The sequence below is a fragment of the Ambystoma mexicanum genome, chromosome 4q, assembly GCF_040938575.1.
Source record: "Ambystoma mexicanum isolate Mex_15411 chromosome 4q, UKY_AmexF1_1, whole genome shotgun sequence".
NCBI lineage: Eukaryota > Metazoa > Chordata > Amphibia > Caudata > Ambystomatidae > Ambystoma > Ambystoma mexicanum.
The window spans coordinates 396282057-396304959 of NC_090928.1; the positions used below are offsets into that span (position 1 = coordinate 396282057).

Genomic DNA, 22903 nt, shown 5'->3' on the forward strand with positions numbered 1-22903 from the left:
CACTAGGGGTTTCCCAGAACCAGGCCTCCTCAACTTGAGGAGCTCTTTTAGGCAAAACGCCCCTCTGTCTTAAGAAACCCAGACAGAGGAGTTGATTCCTCAAAAGAGCAGGGATGTCCACACCGCAGAACCAACTCTGTAAGAAAAATACAAGATATTAGATATCGGGGATGATACAATCTCTTCAATAGGATGCCCTAAAAGAGTGACTCTACCTGGTAGGGTTTTTTTAGAAGAGCTGCAACTAAAAGAGAAAGGAAGGTGGGTAAGGTTGTCTATCTAATAAGTCAGAAAGATAGTAATCAACACTGAATCAGCTTACCCAATGTAGAAGAGTAAATGGACTTAAAGAAACAACGGAGGTACAAAATAATAAAGAGGTGGGTTAGTAAGGGTACTACTTCCCGGACGGCACGAGGGACGCCAACTAGTGTCGGGATGGTGCACAAAACAGGGTAGCGTCCAGGAGTCCACATTGGTTCCAAGAGTGTGTTTATCAAACTGCACAATCCAAATAAAGTATAGTATAGTTCCAAAGTTGTAGGTATCCAAACAGGGCTGAAGAAGGGTTGGGTCGTATGACAGGCAGTACCACAGAAGAGGATGTCAAGGCAGGAGAGAAGAATTGGTTGGAGCGGATGACAGTAAGTTAAATGGAAGGTAAGTTGTATACTGACTTACTGTGAGATCTAGAGGTAGCGAAGTGGAAAGGTTTCCCAGGTAGCAGGATCTTGTCCCCAGAAAAGGAGTTGGGAGCCAACCGCCAGAGGGATCAGGAGCAACCAAGATCAGAGCGTCCCGAGAGACGCAGGTAACGAAAAGTGAGCGAAGGCTCGAATGCGTCAAAGACGCGAGTCCGGTTCGCCAAAACATAGAAGGGGCAGGCCGTAGAAAGTCGAGCGGGCAAGCAAAAGTCCAAAATACAATGAATCAGTCCAAAACGAAGCAGGATGGAAGAACGCTAATTATAAGCGGCGTCTTCCGGGAAGCGAACGCTTATGTGTGTTTGTTAAGGAGTGGAGTCTGCCTCGCTGCGTCCCGATCAGCTGACTGGGCACGTGACCCGTTCGAATCCTGGCCCAGGAAACACTATGTCTCCACGGCAACTGCCAACGCTGCAGGAACCAAGCGGCAAGTCGCCCATACCTGCGGGGAGGAGACAGAGACGTAACACATTGCATGAAGCGAGTTAAATTCTAAACCCACCAAAACACTGCATCAATGGCATTTTTTTTTTTTAAACTCAGATAATACACATTGCAAGCAAAAGGTCACAATTGTGAGATAGCCAAGAGCTTGCTAAGCTATTACACTTCCAGCCATGGTTAAAGAATCTGTACATAATGATTATGATCGCTTCCAGCTAGAGATGTTTATCAAACAAAAAAGTATTTTCGGCCCAGTGAAGCGAAAATACTAAGAGTATCTGAAGATAGTAAGAATCGTTGCTGGAACGCTCATTCTTGTCCGAGTGAAAATAAAAATATTAAGAATCCTTACCAGATCACTCCTACTCGTCCTAGTGAAAATATATATAGAATCATTGCTGGAACACTCATACTTGTCCTAGTGAAGAGACGATATTGAAAGTATCTGAAGAAACTAAGAATTATTCCTGGAATGTTCAGACTCGTCCCAGTGATGCTGGAATAGGACGAATAACAAATGAGACTGAGAATCCCTGCTTAAGCTCTCAAGTTGTCTCTAGTAAAAGATAAAAGTTGGACAATCAGTAAAGAGAAAATTAAAAGAAGAAAAAGGAAAAATCAAATAAAAGAGACCATTGAGACCTTGCTGAACCCCATAAGAGTACTGTATCATTTGATAAAAAGAATCACCAAAGACTCTTCTTGAAAAACATCTCTTTGAACTGGTATTGGTGGAAGATCCACATAAGAAGGGAAGGGAGTCATTCTCTTAACTTTTAGTTATTCTCAATAACGGTAGGGCCAGAGTAAGTTAGATTTCGGACAGTAGACTGCATTTTGGTTTTGGACTCTCACGGATGACTGACAAGCACCCTGGTTAGTGTTGTTAGGTAGGGAATACATTATAGCTTAGGGAAAGTCAGTTGTTTACTGTATATAATTTAATAGAATACTGGTGAGATGAAAACCCAGAGTCTGTGTCCTTCTTCTGACCTACCACACTACCTATAAGGAAGGATGTGTTTAACACCATTCAAGCTTGTTCAGTCAGTCAGAATATGCAGAGTGAGTGTTTTGTGATTGATAAGAGTATTGATACTGTGATAGTAAGTTGAACTCCTTGTCCATTGTCCATCTTAATAATGGGCTAGTCTTACATCCAGTTCAGACTTACTACATATCAAGTCTATTACATCCTGACAGCTGTGCACATTCTTTTACAAATGAGGTGGCTACCACTTGATTTATTCAAAAGAATTGTTTATATATTTATTGTTATTTCAATATTTCCCAATCTTTCCCAGCCAGCAGACAGTGAAGGTTGAAACCAACTGATGATCGCAGAGAATGAAACATGTACATGTGATAGCATGAGGAATTTGAAGATTGTGAAGCGAACCAGAAGAAGGACTTGGACTACTATGTGCCATGTTATGGCGGCTTTTATTTAAAAGAACAAGAACACCGCTATCTAGCCCTACTGCTATGAGGGACATTCCCTGCCGAATGAAACTAAACTAAGGATGCTTGTCAAAGTCTGAAATCATATAGTCCTTAGTCCAAATCCTAAAAGCCATCTCACCCTTCCACATAGAAAAATAACAAAAGAAGGAGGTCGGAGCAATAGCTCTGTCTTCGGCTTCTGCCTGGCCAATCATTTGTTTCTTTTTCAAGCAGGGTTATGTCACAAAGCTTGTCAATGTCTCAAAACACAGTTCACAGCCTCTCTGCAGGTTATGTTGCTCAAATGGTAATATCTTCCATATGGTTTACTCTTCCTCAGAAAAAGTAAGGTTTTTTTTCATACAATTTCTCCAAATTTTACAAGATCCTTAAAAACCTCCAGTTTCTCTTGCCCAGCAATTCTCTTTATTAATCTTTTTGGTTCTCGGACTCTCCAAAGTCTTCTGGCCCTCTGACAGGCTTACTTCCTCTCAATCTCATGGGGGCCTAAGCCGGTTCATGTTTTCTCCATTCCCACAACCCAGGAGTCTATGCCAGCCTTGAATGCCAAAGTCTCAGTTTCTCAGGGTTCTCCAAAACCCTCTGGCTTTCTAACAGTCTTATTGCAATCTGTTTTAAACAGGGCACCTGCCTCGCTTGGGTTTATCAGGCTGCCGTAACCAGGTCGTTTTCACAACCTGGATTATAACTGTTCGTACCTCTCAATGGCGTTATCTCCTTGGGAGCATTTGCTTGCCATCCGCTTCTTGCCTCAACAGCTAATGCAACTCTTGTGCGGAGCTTGGGGATCGGGGCTCCCCTCTGCAGTCTGGTCTCTACGCCGACTACATGACCCCAGACCCTCCGCAGCATCTGTGCGGCCGCACCACCAGATGAAACGTTCACTTTCCTGTCTCCCTCTCTTTCCCAACCTTGACTGGGTTCTGTCTAGGGATTTGCTCACTCTCCACACTACCACTGGCTCTGTGGTCTAGCATGGCTCCACCACTCTAGGACGTCTTCACATGTAGGAGTCTTTCTCCTCCCTGTGTGGGAGTTTCTCCATGATTCAAAGTTCCTCTTGGTTTTATATACATCATCAGAATCAAAAGGGGTCACCACTCTTTGACTGTGGAGTTCAGGCGAGATCCAGAATTACCTGAAGCCAAAGAAATTGAGGATATGTCACTGTTTGGTGGATTCAAAACAGAAGTAACAATAGTCTTTCCAGTTCCAATATAGGCAGATACCATACTTTGGACGGGGAGGTCCTTATCAGAATGGGAGTCCATAACCCCAGGAGGGGAGTCACTCCCAGTGCAGTCCCACTTGCCCAAACCCCTAGGGACGGTCTTGCTTAGCGGACTCACCTCTACCCACTGGGGAGAAGGGACGCATTGTCCAGATTTGTTACAGTTGCTGTTGAAATAACAATAAGTATATGAAATGTATTTTTAATAAATCCAATGGTAGGAGGAAGCATAGTTCAGGGGCAACAGGTTTGTCTTGGAAGGAAGACAACGCAGCGCAACACATGTTCGAATCCCGATCTCTCGTTTAGAATCCAAACATTGGTATTAAGCATGTTATAAATTAACAATTATAGCTGTAATAGTCACCTAATTTGTGTCTGAGTATGTATGTTTGATGAAATTACTACTGCTCTGCAGTTGTACAGGGATGGTTAGTGGCTAAACCCCTATTCTGACCCACAATACTATTAATCTAGCACTGATCCTAATAATAAACATTTAATAGACGCCCAACACTTTTGCCACCTTTACCTTTTTTGGTAGCTCAGGCTGAGGGTTGTCAATATTTACTGGGGGGTAGCAGTAGCAAACCAACCAACTTAAGTACAATAGCCTGAAATAAAAGGATGTCCAATCAAGTCTACAAATCGACCGGAAAATATACTTTTAATATACAGTTATATACAAACAACTAATCAGAAAACCAAGTTAAACCAACCCCAGTGAAATAAAACACAAAGAAGGCAGACTTTTGTGAAAAGGCACTCTGGGTAGATGGGCAGGGGTGTTCAGGCTCAAGATTGGCACAATGGATATGTTTTTCAGAATACGTTAGAGGGGCTTGACTGTCAGTATGGTCCCAAACCTGCACCACTGGGACATGGCCTCTTCACAGTACTTTCTGTTTTTGTATTTCGGGTTCAACAATGTTGAGCAGACATTTCTTCATCATACTGGGAGTCTGCAGCTTTTGGGATGGGCCTGGATTCAGGTCGAGGTGTGGCGGTGGTGGTGCCAGGTCCAATAATGCAGAGCTATCCAATAGCGACAAAGGCTTACAGGTCAAAGATGCTGGCGGCAGCAGGTGATGTCAAGTTGGCGGCACTAAAAGACTTGCCAGCATTACTTGTGTAGAAGCAGAGAATCCTTTGGTGGTGAACTGGCACATTTAGCTTAACATGGCATCAGAGTACTGCAACAGAGACAGCTAGGACCTTGAAGAATCTTCAGTGTCGAACAAAATTCGAAGATGCATAGGTGGTTGGGCATTGATGTCAGAGAGGACTCCAGCGATTCCTGTGGAGTGATGTTAATGATGCCAAAGGTGTCCACAATTACTTTAGTTATAAGCATAAAAAAGGATGAGATGTAGAAGAGTGAATTAGCAGATTAAATGAATTCCCGTGTTTAGGTGCAAGAAGCATAAAGTAGCAAAACAGGATTGGGCACTTGGTGGTTTGGGCATAGCAAAAAGGAAGAGAGATTGAGAACGGAGAGGAAAAAGAGCAGAATAGAGGGTAATAGGTTAAGATAAGTAAGGAGGAGCTGGTCCACTGAGATACTTGATAATGATACAAAGAAAATGAAAGAGGAGACGAGATTCAAAGGAAAGCCAGGAGAGAGAAAGAAGTCAAGATAAAAAGGGAAAACAAGAAGGAAGAGAGAACAGAATGAGAATTGAGAGATGATAACAGGAACAAAGAGGGGAAGGCTGTTAGACAGGAAGGTCAATGTGCAAGTAGTAATCAATGAGTCTCTGAAATGTAAATGCAGAAATAAGTGTTTTTGTAACAGAGAAAGAAGATGGTGAATTTTACGAATATTAAAAAGTTGAAAAGGAAAGCTGGGAGAGATATTAGCAATATGAGAAGAGAATGTGAGAGAAGACTCAAAAAGTACTTCCGGAATGTGAGCAGTACCAGAGAAAGACAGAAGAATAGGAGTGAATGAGAGGGAGGGAAGCTGGGGGAGGGGAAAAGGTGGGAGTGGTTTTGACACAAAAATAATGGGGGAGCACCACAGGCTCTCTGAGGGCTCACCGATGTTAGTCTTCAGCATTTTGTGAAGCTCCGTCTGAATGATCTTACTTCTAGCCTCCAGGATCGGGTAAGGCTTTAAATGTACTGCATTTCCAGGCCGGAGTCCTGATGTGTTGGAACAGATTCTATACTCTCCCTGGTTGTTTGGAGAATACCTCTGGGAATTAGTTCAGAAGGTCATGCAGATCTTCTTATTGTGATAGTGGTATGTGATGAGGGACCAACTGGTGTTGTTGGTCCTGGTCGGTGAGGAGGGTGGCCATTGTTACGGTAATCTCCTCTACTGGGTCAACTTTCTACTACTTCAGCAACTTGACATGATATATTTGTGTCTTCTGTGCAGTCTGGTCTCTGCTTCTGTTACTGGGCTCCAGGCCCACTACGGCTTCCGTCTGGGCACAACACCAGATGAGAAGGTTACTTTCCTGTCTCCGTCTCTTTCTCGATCTTGGCAACCCAGTTGGTCTGGATGCCAGCCTTCGGCATCCAGCTAGAGATTCACTCGCTCTCAATGCTACCACTGGCTCTGTGGTCTAGCGTGGTTTTGGCCCTCCAGGACGTCTTCTCATCAAAGGCTTGCCTCAGTGTAGGAGGCTTCTTCCTCCCTTTGTAGGAGTTGTTCCATGATTCAAAGTACCTCTTGGTTTTATGTACGCAATCAGAATCGAAAAGGGTGTGTCGCTGCTCTTTGACTGTGGAGTTCAGGTGAGATCCAGCATTACCTGAAGCCAAAGAGATTGAGTTAATGTCACTGATAGGTGGATTCAAAACCGAAGTATCAACAGTCTTTGCAATTCCCATATAGGCAGACAAAATACATTGGCCCGGGAGTTCCTTATCGAAATGGTAGTCCTTGTCCCTGAGAGGGGAGTCACTCCCAGTGAGGTCACACTTGGCCAGATCCCTAGGGAGTTTCTTGCTTAGCGGGCTAACCTCCCTAGCCTCAAAAGGGGTGGCTCCCCTCTGGGGAGAAGGGACGAATTGTCGGATTTGTCACAGTTGCTATTGAAATAATAAGTATATGAACATTATTTTTAATAAATCAAGGGGTAGTCACGTAATATGTGTCTGAGTATGTATGTGTGACAAAATTACTACTGTTCTGCAGTTGTACAGGGATGAGCAGTGGCTAAACCTTCTATTCTGCCCCACAATACTATCAATCCAGCACAGATCTGCATCACAAAGGTTTAATAGATACAGCCTGACACTTATGTCTCCTTTACCTGGTGTGGTAGGGCAGGCTGAGGGTTGGTGATACACAACGGGGGAATGGGTAATAGCAGTAGCAACCCAACCAACTTAAGTACTAAAGCCCGAAATGAAAGGATATCCAATAAAGGTTGATAAATAGACCTGAAAATATAATTTTAATAAACAATAATATGCAAACAACTAATCAGAAAACTAAGTTAAACCCACCCCTGCAAAGTAAAACACAGAGCACACAAAGTTTTGTTAAAGGGCATTCTGATGAGCAGGGATGTTCAGGCTCAATATTGGCACATGCCACTGTTTAAAGGAAATGTTTTTCAGAATAAGGTAGAAAGGGGGACTTGAATATCAATATGGTCTAGAAAATGCACCGCTGGGATGTGGCCGGTTCACAGTACCTTATTTTCTTGTATTTGGGGTTCAACAAAGTTGGGACAGATGTTTCTGCATCAAACTGGGTGTCTGAAGCTTTTGGCGCAGGTCTGGATTCAAGTCGAGGGAGGGGCGGTGCCGGGTCCAAACATGCAGTGCTGTCAGCAACGACAAAGACTTATAGGTCAAAGACGATGCGGACAGCAGGTGATGTCAGGTCAGCAGTACTAAAAGACTCGGCAGCATTGGTTGCAGAGAAGCAGATAATCCTTTGGTGGTGAGTGGGCACAGCTGGCTCAACATGGCATTGGAGTACTGCAACAGAGACAGCTAGGACCTTGAAGAAGCTTTAAAGTCGAACAAAATTTGAATTATTTTTTGAGAAGAGAGGGCTAAGGACACAGTATTGGTGAACTCCAAAGTGCAGAGGGAAAAAAGGGGATTTTGAGCCCACCATGAAATGGAAAATGAACAATAGGAAGAATACCTGCGACGAACTGAGTCAGAAAATCCCAAAGAGGAGAGAGTGGCAAGAAGCTTCTAAGAGATCAAGAAGAATCAAAATAGATCAATGTTTAACATGACGGGCAGTGAATGAGAGTTGGTCACATATAGCAGAGCAGTTTCGATCAAGTACATAGGGCAAAAACCAGATTGGTGAAGAAGAAGAAGGGAGTGATGATTAAGATATACAGAGACTTGAGAGTAGACTAGGAAATCAAGTAGGTTAGAAAGAAAAAGAAAAAGAGAGATAGGTTAGTATTTGGATCAAAAAGTAGGGTCCAGAAAAGGTTTTTTTCTGAATAGGAAGAATAATAGCAAACTTGAAATGTGAAGAACGATTAGATGCAGAAAGAGAAGAGTTTATAAAAGATGTTAGGAGCAAGGAGATGTTAAGTAAGAAACAAGTTAGGAATACGAGAAGCAGGTAGAGGATCATCTGCTGAAGCATATAATAAGTAGTGTCAGATTCCATAAGAGCTGTGAAAGAGGATAAAGCTTGGCAGGGGGCGTGGGGAACAGGTAAAGCAGGAGAGCCCAAAAAGTGTAGAAGTGATAAACACAATTATAGGAGTTTGCTAGACAAATTGTTAGCAAGATGTGATAAAGAGAGCAAAGAGTGAAGAGAAGTCTGAAGGGCGGGTGTAGAGTTAGCGGTTGACAAGTTGGAAGAGCTGGCAGAGGTAAGGGGAGAACATTTGCATAGCTCAGAGAAGTATAAGATTGGGCCAGGAGTAGAGACGAGTCATAAGAAGAGTGAAGGCATGACAGTAGGAAAAGATAAGGATTTACTCCAGCAATGCTCAGCCTGATGCAAGGATGAGCAGTTAGAGTGAAGAGAAGAGGTAATGAAGATGAGATGGACACAAAGAGCAGGGGAAGCCAAGTAGGAGCAGGTTCTGGGAGAGTGAGAAGGAACGCAGATGACAGGAAGAATCAAGAGTTGAGCTACGTGAGGAGATAAGAAGAGATAAAGTGTCATTAGGAGACACAGATGAGATGGGAGAGATGGAAGGTAAAGAAGAAGAAACAAAGGAGTAAGTATCAACATTCTTAATGTTAGGGCACACATACATAGAGAAATGCGAAGAGGGAAAAGAAAGAGGGGACAAAGAGATGACGAAATCAAAAGGAGAGATGGGCATGAACAGAGGAAAAGGAGAAGCGAGGAGAGGGGGAGAAAGTGAGGAGGAAAACATTAGATTACGGGAAGAGCCCTAACTATGTGAAAGGGAGAAGAGAATTGAGTAAGCTCATAAGACTGAAGTTGTGGAGGAAAAGAGAAGGATGCATGAGAAAAAGGAAGAAGAAGAATGAAGTTGTCAAGGAGTACAAATGGAAAAGTAAGAGGAATTAAGGAAGAGAGTAGAATGTCGAGATCCTCACAGAAAGAGGATAAAGTGCTTGAGGGGCGATAAATGATAAGGAAGGCATATGGTTTAGAGAAAGCAGCATGGTGGTATTCAAAGGAGAGACATGAGAGGAGGGGAAGGAGATGGTAGGGGAATAAAAGAGGAATGGGAAAGAATGCCTGTACAGCTGCCAGGCCTAAGAGGAAGGGAAGAGTAAGAGAAGTGAATAGAGGAAGTTAAAAAGAGGCCAGTTTAACCGTAATTCAGGTTTCAGTGAAACAAAGAAATTAAGATGGAGAAATGTATCAAGAATAGAGTGGACTTTGCTATCAATGGAACACCCATTAAGGAGACAAAAAGAGAGGGGGGAGAAGAATTAGATGTAGCAATAATAATATGATTGCTAAAGTTATGAGTATGAGTGATATAGAGGAGAATGCAGAAGGGTGGGATGGAGAAGAACAGAAATGTTTGAGTCATGATGAGAGAAAAACAACGAAAATAAATTAAATAATATAGAAAAGAGGTAATGAAGATGAAATGGGCACAAGGTTCAGGGAAGCCACAAGATACACAACATGGTGGCAGGATTTTAAACAAAAGGGCAATACATATGCATGATAGTCAAAACTGGTCTAAAACAGGGGCAAACATGGCAGAGAGGACAATGGTATTGGGATAAAAAGCAGTAGGTGGATGTTACATGGTATCCAGTCACGCGTATGATAGAGAAGGCTGGTGGGAGGGACTACAGCCCGGTCCAAGCACTGATGACATGAACGAAGAGGAGTCTGGGGAGGGAGCGCCCACCTGCAGTGTTGCCAGAAGAAAGAACGCCTCTGTTGAGGGTAGATGCCATTTCCTGAATCCAATCACATGGATGCTGGATTGGGCATTGTGGGAGGCACTACAGCCCGATCCAGGATCCAATGACAGGGGAGCGAGTGCCCAGCCTTCAGTGTTGCCAGGAGAAAGAACGATTCCGATGAACGTAGATGTCATTTCCTGAATCCTGTTATGCATAGTCTGCAGACAGCTGGTGGCAGGGGCAACAGCCTGGTCCAGGGCACGATGATGGGGGCAAAGAGGAGTCCAGAGAGCTAGTGCCAAGCCTGCATTATTGCAGCACTTGGCTTGGCTTGATCTAAACATACAGGGGAGCCCGGTTCCACTGCAGGTAGCATGGAAGCCTTGGTGGAACAGCAGTCACCCTCAATGCTCCCTGGGGTTGGCAAGGGAAACTTTCTACTCTGCCTTTGGTGCCTTCTGTCTTCAACTCGCTGGCAGAGGAGTATGGGATAGACTGTATCCCCAACAGAGGTCCAGATGAATTCTTCTTGCCTTTGTAAAAGTCCAGACATGAATAAAACAATGAGGGGGTGCCCCTCTCTTTTTGGAGGCACAATATCACAGGGGATGTGTCCAAAGCAAGCCTGCTGTAAGGGGTCCAATTCTGGTTTGTGTAACAGGTGCCCTTTGCTTCATGACTTTGGATCTGGGAGGGTCTCTTGCCTGTCGGAAATGGAAGGGACAGGACACCGAAGAGAGCCCTAACAGAAATCAAGATAATAGGACCCTTTTTCTGGCCTACCTCTTCCTCCTGACTATTCTATATTTGCCCCTTACCATGCCTACTGACTTCAAAAGGTCTACAGAAGTCAACACATTGGTGTGAGAGGGGCTTTGTTATGTCAGTGCTGCCTCTGAAGCACTGGTTTCCAGGAGTCCTCCTGGGGGAACGTGTTACCTCGTTCCTGCGGGAGAATCAAAGATGCAGCCTCCTGGATATTATGACACTTGACTGTAACAGAGCTAGTCAGACCAGACACTAATAAACATCAGCCCTTTCATAGATGGGCCCTGCTCATAGAGTGGACGCTATTGTGATATCAAATTGTTGTTGCTTTACGTTTGTATGCCACAACCAGGCATTGCTTGAATTACAGATTTATGTGCCACCAGAGAGACCAAGGCATGCAATTCTTATAATTTAGGCCTCAGTTGCAGAAGAATAAAAATACCCCCCATCTGCCAAGGTGTGTGACCTTTGAACCTGCTCTGTGTCACTGCAGTACTGGGGCTATATATGTCAGCAGACTGCTTTCAGCAAAGGCAGAAGTCTGCACTATAATTTTGGCATGCAGCCTATGTGAAAAGGGGGGCTGATTAGCAGACGTCCCTTTCAGAAAGAGAATTACCAGTATTACGTCATGTGAATAAAAATAGAAAAAGCTAGAGCTTCCACTCTCTTGCAGATGGCAATCCATCACAACAAGATTGACACCTTAACAGGTTGCACAATGGGACCCTCTGGAAAGTAGAGTAGGAAGCCCTTTGAGAGGGATATGCTGTCAGAAAGAATGATGATAGGTTCTGTGAGCGACGTTTAGGGAGTAGTGTCGACGCTGTCGGTAGACACTATCAGAGCAGGACAGAGTGGTTAACGATCCGCTTGGTCATGCAGGTGCTGCTGTCTCAAGCAAACAACAGGCTTTACATTCAGCCGGACTGTGAAACCCAGACCCTCAGAAGTCACTGCTTTTCTCTTTTCTAGATCCATCACTGAGAGGGACATCAGAGAAATCTTTCAGGTTTAAGGGCTGGGGTGTGACCAGTCTGTCTCGGGCTATGCCTAAGTTACATCTTATCCCTGTGTCTAGTGAGGCCACACAGGACTAAGAGGGATGAAAGCACTTTTCAATTAAGACAAGAGGTGTGAGAGGGTACTAAGACGAGGTAGCATGGCATTTGTTTTCAGGGATCCTTCACAGTTTTCTAATAGACACAGGATTATCCAGGACACTAGAATAATGCATTCCCTCTCCTCGCCTGCTTAGGAGACACTGAGGAAGCCATCAGACTGCTGAGCTAAATGGATCCTCTCACAGGGGGAATCCTTTAAGGCGCATGAATCGTTAACATCCAAAAAACAAAAATGCTGTTAAATACGTATAATGACTTGGGTTTTGATTTGATAATAAACCCTGCAAGCCTTGAGTGCAGTGATTGTTCAGTCATGGGTTCCTCTTGCAATGAAGACAGTCATGACTTCCCACGTACCTCCAAAGTTTATTGGGCATAACGACCCTGTCCTAACTGCTGGGAGTGATCCACGCTAACTGCTACAACAACCCTGCAGGGAATCCTGCCTCCAGTTACAATCTAGAGTGGACGCCACTTGGCATTCCCAAACCACAGTGGCAGGTAGATCACACAGGGAACCCAGCAGGATGTGAAAAAGGGTTGTCCAACTCCAGGCCTCGAGGACTGGAACCCTGATGGGTTTTCAGCATAGTGTTTGTGCCCTCCCCGTCTTCAACGTGCAAGAGAATAAAACGGACACTCCCCGGACGGGGAATAAGGCAAAGAGAGCAAGCTGCGAGAGTTCAAGGAAAAGTTTATCTAGATCTCTGAGAGCGCTCTGGCAAAATTAATGTTACAGTACATTATATAGGTACAATGACACGTCTAACATATGATGCAACGTTGGACCCGGATTGGTCAGCCAGGGTGGTGTCTTAGGTGTGGGCATCATCTCTTCCTCCTGGTTGGTTGTTTGGTTGGCAGGAGGATGAACGTCAGATATATGTGCTCCGAATGGGTGAAGGTCAGGTCGCCGTGAAGCATGGTGGTCACTATCTAAGCTAATGAATACATTCTAAATAATGCATGCACTAAATAATGGTTGTTCAAAAGACTCTCAGTAGTTTATCATGTCACTATACAAATCACACAGGTGTCTATATCATTTATAACATTTGGATTATACAGGTCACAGGTTAAGGGTCTTGACCACTATAATACACTGATTGAACTGTAGGTTTAGTTTCACAAGAATCTCAGGTATGTGGCATTTGTTAGTCTTAGGCACGATATACTGCAGCAGGGGTCTAATTTTATTTGGGAGTCTGCTGGGTGGGCATCATGGCATGGTCAGTAGTCTGGCACATGAAAGGAATATCTTGCAGGGACACAGGGTCAGAATGGCAGTAGGTTTCCATTGGCGAGGGTGCGGGGCAAGGACACGTTTGTGGAGATGAACGAGCTATGTGCTTAGTTCATGCTGGTTCACATGCGGGACAGTGATCTCAGAGGAAGAGTGATTTGTTACATTTATTAGTTGTTGCAAATACCTCCGGCTTCAGCGTGAGAATGGAGCTGCAGAGTTTTCCAGTCAGAGTGGGAACGAAGGTGGGGGCCATGTGCTCTGTGTGCCTGACCGCAGTGAGGAGAGGGAGAGAAGCGTTTCGTACTATCGCAGTGAGGCCTGGTCACCAAGATGGAGTCGAAAGGGGGCACAAAAAATGGATGCCCAGTGTCCTGCACAGTGGTCCCATCTACACGAAAGTCAACAAAAGTTAACATTGCATAAGGGCAAGGGGCGAACCCACAACTGGAGGCACTTGGTCCAAGTTTTGTACTGAGAAGTGAAGGTAGAGAGGGGCCTGCTGGCCCCTCGCTGCCACACAATAGCCCTCATTATTATTCATGAGGAACAATTTGCATGTTTTTAGAATCAATATATACAAATGAATGTCATGAATATTAATGAGGGGTATCCTGAAAACCCAGCATGGATCCGGCCTTCGAGGTCTGGAGTTGGACAACCCTGATGTAAAACATATGATACATTCAACGGGACAACAACCGGAAATGTTACGGTATCCAGATGGGGGCTGTTCTTCCAGAGAAAACTAAGGCAAAACATTTGAGTTGTTGGTTTTATTTTATTTATTTGCCGGTATCGATCACCCTGCAAGTATCCAGGAATACCACAGATTTAGCAATCTCCCTGTATAGCAGAGAAGGTGCTGGTCCATTAAATTGGGTAATAATGCTGCCTGTGATTACAGCGCACAGAAGCACATGGAATCCAGCAACTAGCACTATATCAAAACGTGACATTATCATCACCATTACCTGCTCCTTGGCAGGTGCAGATGAAAGCAATGAAAGCACATCATTTAGGAAACAATGGGGAGCGACAAGCAATTGGAAAGGACAATAGGGAAAATGGCCCAATGGTTAAAGTTACTGAAACTTGTGCTACATATTTCCAAGCCAACCTGACATTACAGAGCGTAGAGACATCAGAAATGTTACAATATTCTGATATACTATTTCTTAGACCTATAAGAGAGGAACACGTTCCAAAATGTATCGCCACCCATGGCATTAGGGAGGCCCAGGCCCGGCAAAGGCGTCTAGCATCCAAGTGTAAGAGACGACGCTTCACAAACACGGAAATCGAAATCCAGTGATAGATCCTCTACCAAGATGGCACAGCTCTCAACGGCACCCATTCCAGGCCGTTATATTCATCAATCCCTGTTTTTCTACTTTGCAATCTGGGGTTTGTGGTACTATAATTAAAACGGGAAAAGGCAATACGACATGTCACGGGAGTGACAACAAAGAAAACCCAGGGCTGGGTCAGCCACACTGTACCCTGTCTACCATTGTCGCATCCTTGCCCCCTCACCTTGTGCTAATTTGTCTCCTGATTCCCTAGCGCAAGGGTGTTCTTGCTCCCCTCCATTGCATCCCATGTCAGTTTACTGGGGGAAGGAGGGCAGAGGAGGGAGCTTGGCTGTCATCTGCAAATAAACAGAGCTCAACCTAAACTCGTCCGCACCGCCCAGATCTTTTCACACTGGCCTGACATGGGTCTGGTTGGGAGCTGTGAGTAAGCCTGCCCAGCATTAGGCCTTTTCTCCTTCGATCAATTCCCCTGAGCGGTACATTATGACACCACAATGCCTCAGAACACTGAACCACAGTAAGGCAACAGCTCTCCAGCCACAGCTCTCCAGCCAGCGTACTAAAGACTTCTTGTGTTGCTCCTTCAGCCAGTTTGGGGATGTTCAGTCTTCTTGGCTTGTATTTTCCCTGTTTGCTGATTTTGTCTGTTGGGCCGCTGTACAGCTTGCCCACTTGTTTCTTTGGCTCGATCACGCTATGGCAGGGACCTGGAAATGTTGCTTTTCTAATGGCTGGGCCGATCTGAGGAAATCTCCTGCAAAGAAGGGAGTCTTCAGCCAGGCACAGGCACTATAATAAAATCCCAAAGGCTGCTATGAGAGCTGGATTTGATATTGAGGGAAGATAACCAGCGGAATCTATCTACTGGAAACTTTGGAAGGCCACTTGTGTTTCTCTACAGCAAGGACTGGTCTTCATCAGGCACATCAAAGACCTCAAATGTATTACTGGTGAGTATAATGCGCGAGACCTTATAAAGAATGCTATTGAGGATCATTAAATCACGCAAAAAATGTGCGCAGTCTATTGGGAAATCTTGTACCTTGTGAACATTTAGGAAACTTGTTTCTTGAACGAAACACATACTTTTTTTTTTTAAATGACAGGGAGACCTTTAGCTAATCATTTGAATGAGGATTGGTTCTAATATAAATGCTAATGAGGGTGGGGAACTTCTAGTCAACCTCCACTGGCCACAATCAATAGAAGATGATATGCATAGACTTACTGCAGGCAAAGATGGCCCCTCCAGGGGCATTCTTTCTAGGCTTCCAGTTGAGCTACAACTCTTTAAACATGTCTTTTGTAGATATTGGGGGATGGGTGTTCAATGTTCTTCATTTAAAACCCTGGAATACTCTATACTTGCCAACAGTGTTAGACCACATCTCTGGGAAGGCAGCCTCCTGAAGACCAGTGTTATAGTTTGAACCATTTGTGATGGACGCAGTGTAACTGGATTCCCTGCTTTGCCTCCGAGCAGTGAAGCACAATCGTTTAGAAATAGCAGGCATGATCCAGAAAGAGTCCCCCCATTTCATCTCTTTCTCAGTTATAGAAAGTATTTTTTAAGGCGATTGACAGCAATAATGAAGATGTCACTGGTGTGAATAAATTTGATGTGAAAGCTAAACCCTTCAATTGCATACAATTGTTGCATCTAAGGTTTTCTCTGAATCTAGAGGTGATGCTGGGGCAGGTCAAAGAATGATTGGGTCTCATAAGGTAAGTCAAGAGCAATGCTACAATGCCAGATCCAAACTTACCAGTCCTAGATCCAAGTGGATCTCCAAATGAATATGGATATCAGGAGGCCTCATCTCCATGAAGGTCTTTCCTTTGAAGTGGATTAGGGGGATCAACCAATTGGTTTGGTGATGAATTGTCTATAGGTATATTCTTACAACGAGGGCAATAAGATATGCATTGAATCATCTGCCTGTAAATTAAAAGAATATAAATTAAAATTAAAATCTCCTTCTGAAACGTTTTCCAAAATTCCATTTGGAGGTCATGTGGTCGTGCAGATTTCTGTCCCACCAAACACTAAAAGGTCCAAGACAACTTGGAGTCTGTGCACCAAATGATTTGATAATTAGGGGACCAGAGAAATAGGCCTCGGGCTGGAGACCTTCCTTGGAGAGTGGACAAGGGCAATAAGCAGCCCCTCTGGACCCAATCAGACCCATCAAAGAGAAGCAAAAAGGGATACCCAACCAATTCAAGAAGGACCTGATGAATCGAGTTATTGCTGTGACCACCAGAGTCGTTCATGAATTTCTAAAGCATACTGTGCAAACAGGAGAAGAGGTAGAAGGCTCGTGAAAGACGATTTCTGGCAGAGGACTTGCAGTTTACATCCCGATTCATATCTACACTCTGGCACTGCCCATCCATCACCACGTGATCAATTCTGCCAATGAGACCAATGTAGCCTGAAGCAGTCACTTCTAAAAACATGAATAAGCAATAGCTCACAGTTCCTGGGTAATACTCCCAAGCCCCTGAAGCAGTGGAAGAGGTAGGTTTCAGTGCCCGAGGTGGCAAACTGCACCTCCTGATTCGGGGAGGACAGCTCAGGTGTAACGCGCTTGTCTTGGAAGCAAAATAACGCAGAGCAACACAGGTTCAATTCCCGTTTGCGCGCTTAGTGACTGGTCTCCGGTATTAAGCATTTTATAAAAGGTGAATTCATTAATTGAATGATTAATTACATTTCATAGCTTGAGGTAAGCATTATGGTCTGAAAGAAGCCCAGGGGGTACACCACCTTCTCAGGCTCCTCAGCCTTGCCGTTGCCCAAAGGTCTGCATGGACGCAGGTATGTGTGTGCGTTTTCAGTACAGAATAGCAGTGTGACCCAGAGTGCAGTGATTGGTTTAGAGGAGTAATACAGTTTATAAGTGAAGGTGAAGCTGTTTTTTCTTTTGCCAGGATTCTCGGCCTGACGACGGGGAGCATTCACAGGAATGTGAATCCATGCCAGGCCCATGCTGGAGAACAATAGTTACAGGTAAGTAACTTGTTCCAACCAGAGCCCAGATGCCTCGGGGCTAGGTGCGCTCTACAAATGTCAAAATAAATAAAGCAATTAAATGAATAAATAGTCATGTGTGCTCTAGTTCGCATGCTCCCAGAAAGCCGCAGTAAAATCCTCCTGCATATCCTACTTGGGCGTTTAAATAGCCTCTGGCGTTACGCTATAAGGCATTGCAATCCGGGCAGCTGTGAGTTAGTGAACGCGCCATCTGTTGCCGCTGGCTGCGCGAGACGCACGATATGAATTGTACCAACAGCAGACCCCGAACTAAATTGCTGCGCACTTTCACTGTCGCCGGTGTCGTGTTTACGACCAAGGAGCGTTCTTTCCGAAAACAAATTGCATACTTTTCGCTTCACTGAGCATTATTTCACATTTTGTTTTCAGCATAAAAATATTCATGTACCCTTAATAAAATTCTTAAGTGCCCGACAGCATTGGATTCATGTTTTATGCTGCAGATGCCTATTTAATGGCACCTTTATTTATTTATTTTGAAAATGCCTAGATTACTTCTACGCCGCTGTGTTGCATTTCAAAATCTTGCTCGTCAGGAAGCCAATGAATAACCTTCACTTGTTTGCTCAGATATCAGCCGTTATGAACTTGTAACACATTAAGGTTGCTATCCAGACAGGCGCCATGTTTTACATAATAAGGTACAGAGTCGTGGTACAGGTTACTTTAGCAGACCTTAAAGTGATTAGATCGTCAGTTCTGATACCAAGGGAACCGAGGGCTGTTTTTATGACAGTGTGATTTCAGGCAGTTGCCTATGGGCCACTAACGGGGTGCTACAGTGGGCCACCCTATTGATCCTACAAATATAAAATCGGGTCCCATTGCAAGGCTGAGATTGGGCAGAAATTATACTCAGTCTGGCAAGGCATATCCCCTTGCATGACCCTGTGTCAACCACTTCATGGTGCATTCCAAAGGCACAGCGCAACACAGTGGTGATTACATTGAAAATGAGTTGCGCCAGGAGTCTGCCACTTTAGCCTAACCACCTTCTCCTCCAAACGCTACTGAAGTGTAGTTCCATGAGAGCCGATTTTAAGAATTAGTCCTACTTTTATGTTAGTTGCCCTGTCCGGGTTTTTTACTTTTTAAATCTGGTCACCCTGGCCTATCCAAGTGTTTTGCATTACATCTCCCATGAGTCCCCATTCTGCATAGTCGATATTGAGGCACCATAGAAGTCATAGTCCAAAACATCTGAGGAGCCGTAGACTGCAGACCCCTGAAACAAAACTCACATTCATAGCAAAGTGCATGCTCATTGAGACTGAGCTGCACTTATTAAAGCTCCAGCCATAGCAAGCACACCACTGAGTTTTACTCGAGTGAGACTGGCCCTCATTACGAGCATGGTGGTCTGGGAAGTACAGTACCGCTAAGCATGCTGGTACCGTACTTCCCGGACCGCCATACTATGGGCTCTGCTCGCGGGAACCGTTTCACCCGCCAGGTTTTTCCTGGCGGGTGTAACGGCACCCGCGAGCAGAGCACGTCGGATGCACCGGCACAACTCTGTATGTGCTGGTGCATCCGACGTCCCCATCCCCATTCAGCCCTATGGGGCAGAATGGGGATCGGGAGGCCCTTGATTCCGGCACCCGCAAATGTGCTATTACCTGGTCCACCAAGCTCGGCATGACCCGGTTCTTGCCCATTCATGGCTGCCGGAAATAATGCAACTCTGGTGGCAGCCAGAGTTGTAGTGAGGGCCTTTAAGCCATATTGCAAAAAGTTGGCACTCGTGCCAACAAAGTAGAGCAGATATGTTTTTCACCAGTCTTGCATCTTGTGTAATATTGAATTTAGCAGAAATGCTATTTTCTCAATCAGTGCGCATTTTAGCGCATTTTGGATTGTTGTTGTTGTTTAAGTAATAAGAAAAGGAATTTAAAGATTTTGCCTCAAACATTTATACTGGAGCAGTATGTGTCTGCACTCTCATTACAAAACAACAAACGCAGTTGGCGTCATTGTTTGTTGTGGCACAAAACGTTGAGCGGTGCCTAAATATGGAGTGGCACTGTTTGCTTCCTTTCCCTGACTCACAGTAAACATTTGTGCACCCACCTGCTTTCTTACTGTTTTGTTCTAGAGCAAAGCAAGGTATGTGATAAAGAGCATTGCAGAATTACATCCTTTGTTGTCTATTACGCAAGAATCAAAACCTACTGCTAAACTGGTTTGCTCAATTATTCTGTACCGGTATAAATGTTATTTAAGATGGCCGCACATTGTTAAGCAGAACACACTCCTGAAAGCTGCACTCTAATACTAACGGACTCATTTCTCCCTCTTGACAGCAACCCTCCAGCAGCTAATTTCCGAGACCATGGTGCGATGGGCGCAAGAGTCCGTGATTGAGGACTCAGAGCTGGTGAGGGCCATGTTTGTGCTGCTGCACCGGCAATATGACGGCATTGGCGGCTTAGTGAGAGCCTTACCAAAAACATACACTATCAACGCCATGTCCGTGGAAGATACTATCAACCTGCTGGCCTCTCTGGGACAGATCCGCTCTCTGCTGAGCGTCAGGATGGGCAAAGAGGAAGAGAAACTGATGATCCGAGGACTCGGGTAAATATCTAGTGGAAACAGTCACCAATACGTTTCCCCCTATTTTGCTGTTGTATGCAATGCTCATATCATATTGTATTCAGAGATTTTTTAGGAAGGGTTAGTGACCATCTGAAAGTTGTGCATCAGCAAGTCATTGATAAAATGAGCTAAATATGGGAGAATTTAAATAATCTCGAAGGAAAAATGTAAGAAACCGCAAATATGTTCCTGGAGGGAGATCCAAAGGAGAGAGTCCTTACAGGACACTAGACATCCTCAAAATATAGCATTTTTAATCTGGGGAGAGATGATTAACAAAATTGAGGAACAATAAGCTAACAACTTGTTCCATTAGTCAATGTGGGAAAATCCCTCATAAATTTGAAGATAAGGGCAGCAATTTCAAGTTGAGCCCTACCCTTCATGAAGAGACACTGAATGGCTGGAAATGATGTATTATGGACAAATTAAGGCATGCCTTTTGCATGCAGTTAAAAGCACAGAAGATATGATTTACCAGTCCAGTTATTTGCTGGTAATGATAGAAGTAGAAACAATCTTTGGCAATCATGGGCCTGCCGAGGAAATTGATCTTTTACTATGGCTTTGCAGCCTGTGTATTACAGAGCTAATCCAGAGATGGTAAGGAGCCATAAGCATGTGCAATAGCACCTGGAGCGTTGCAAGTGCTGAATGGGATTACCAAATAAATCATCTCAGGCCCAAATAAGCGGACAGACTCAAATAATATGGCAAACATTCTACTTTATTACCAATTCAATAACGTAGGGAGACCTCCTGGTGAACAAACAGATTGTAGCTCACAAACTCTCAGCGCATTTCAATTATGCAAAAGACTTTATACCTCAATGTACATCAGCTATGATGTCATTCTATGTGGCAAACAGTAAAAACCTATCAGGAGGAGGGATTGGTTAAGGGTACATATATAGCTATAGTTAATGTAGGTGTTGGTAACATCATTGGCTGCCCCTTATCAAGTAGGCACACCTTGAACCACCTCTAACTACATATAATGCAGATGATAACAGAATAACAGCAGCAGATTGGCTTCTGCAGCAATATATAATCCACCATTGCATAGGTCCTCATGATTGGTTGGCACTCTCATCCAACCTTGGGCATTTGGGTCGTTAGGAGCACATAAGCAAAACGAAACCCAGGTGTGTGGAATAACGTCAGACAACTGCCCACTTGGACAATTGGTATAGCAACTCTCATCAGTTACGCCCTAAGACAAAGCTTCTTCTTTGTAGTTGACCTTGCTGAATGTTCTCTTCCTCAGAACTTTAAAGGGAGTGAAGGTATATTGCTATCTTCGTCTGGAGCTTTATGAATAGGCCTTGTTTCCTGGTCTTGTACCACATGTGAGGAGACCATGATTTTGTCCATCCTGCCCAGATATTTAGTGCTAATTGATTCAATTATGTTTGGTGCTATTACTCTCCTCGGCTTCTGGAAACTTGGTTGCTCTGTCTTGCATTTGCTTTCCATGTCTTTAATTGTACAATTATTGGCACTCCCAAATATTCACTCCTTTGCTTAATCTAAGAGAAATATGTTTTTGTGTACATGGTTTATCCTCTTTGACTCCTTTCAAGCTTTGCAATTGCCTCTTGCTGCGCGGTCCTTGATCCTAAACCAATCAAATATCCTTTGTTCTTGCACCAATTTGTATTTCAGCGCCTGTCAGCTCTGCAACCTTGGTCTCTCACCTCAAGATTTTTTGACATCCAATTTCTCAATCATGGCTGCTTTACTTGCATTATACCTACATTAGCAAGCTTCTACATCGTCTTGTCGACCTTGCATTTCTGCGTATATAGATCTACTGCATCTCTGGTCACTTATCTTCTATGTGTATATAGTTTTCTTCATATTCCTATGTATGTTTACTTTGTTGCTTCAGTTACATCTTCATTCTCCAGGCATCCATGCATCAGGTTTAGTGTATCTATGTATCTTCTCTCTTTATGACGTCACTTCGCACCTGTCAGACTTTACTTATAGCTCTTCTAGGTCCAGTGATGTCTCTAGGCTCATATCTACTGCATCAGTTTGAGGGTACCTTCTGTACGGTTGTCTAAGTGCATACCGTCTTTCATACCTTTGATCTGGTATTGGGATGATACAAGGTGTCATGCACCGTGTTTCGTGCTGTTCTTCCAGTATGACGGAGGTGAGGGGGCGGGCTCATTAGATGACATCTACATCTGCCTCTCTACAGGCATGTTGGCAATTTTTCTTCTTTATCTTACAGTTGAGCTTGATTTTTTCCATAATGGTACATTTTATGAAATAGATTTTATGGTACCGTTTGTTGTAGGAACTTTTAACTTTGGACACATTTTTGAAGTTGTGCTGCTGAGAACTGGGATTTTTACTTACTCATTGTTGGTTGTTTTCATTATTCCTATATGCTTTTAATAGCTATAGCAAACAATAACAATTAAAATGGTGATTGCTGTTTTGCAAATTAATGTATTGGAGAGTTAGGATGACACACAACCCTGTCTATCTTTTTTTTAAATTATTTTTTTATTTGGTTGGTTGATAAAATCAACCTTTCAAATTTCTTTTTTCACAAGATAATACACATACAAATTATGTCATCAAACAAACAATCCACAAGTTTTAAAAGTTTCAGAAGAACAAATTAAAACATCAAATCATATTGAGC

At 43.9% G+C, this 22903-nt stretch overlaps 1 protein-coding gene across 1 annotated transcript in view; it reads left to right on the forward strand.

Moving 5' to 3' along the window:
* Window positions 1–22903, forward strand: part of RYR2 (ryanodine receptor 2) — a 3854281-nt gene that overhangs the window by 1824835 nt on the left and 2006543 nt on the right. Inside the window, exon 41 of the mRNA XM_069607971.1 lies at window positions 19947–20220. Coding sequence (XP_069464072.1) covers window positions 19947–20220 — 274 coding nt within the window. The remainder of the gene's footprint in view (window positions 1–19946; window positions 20221–22903) is intronic.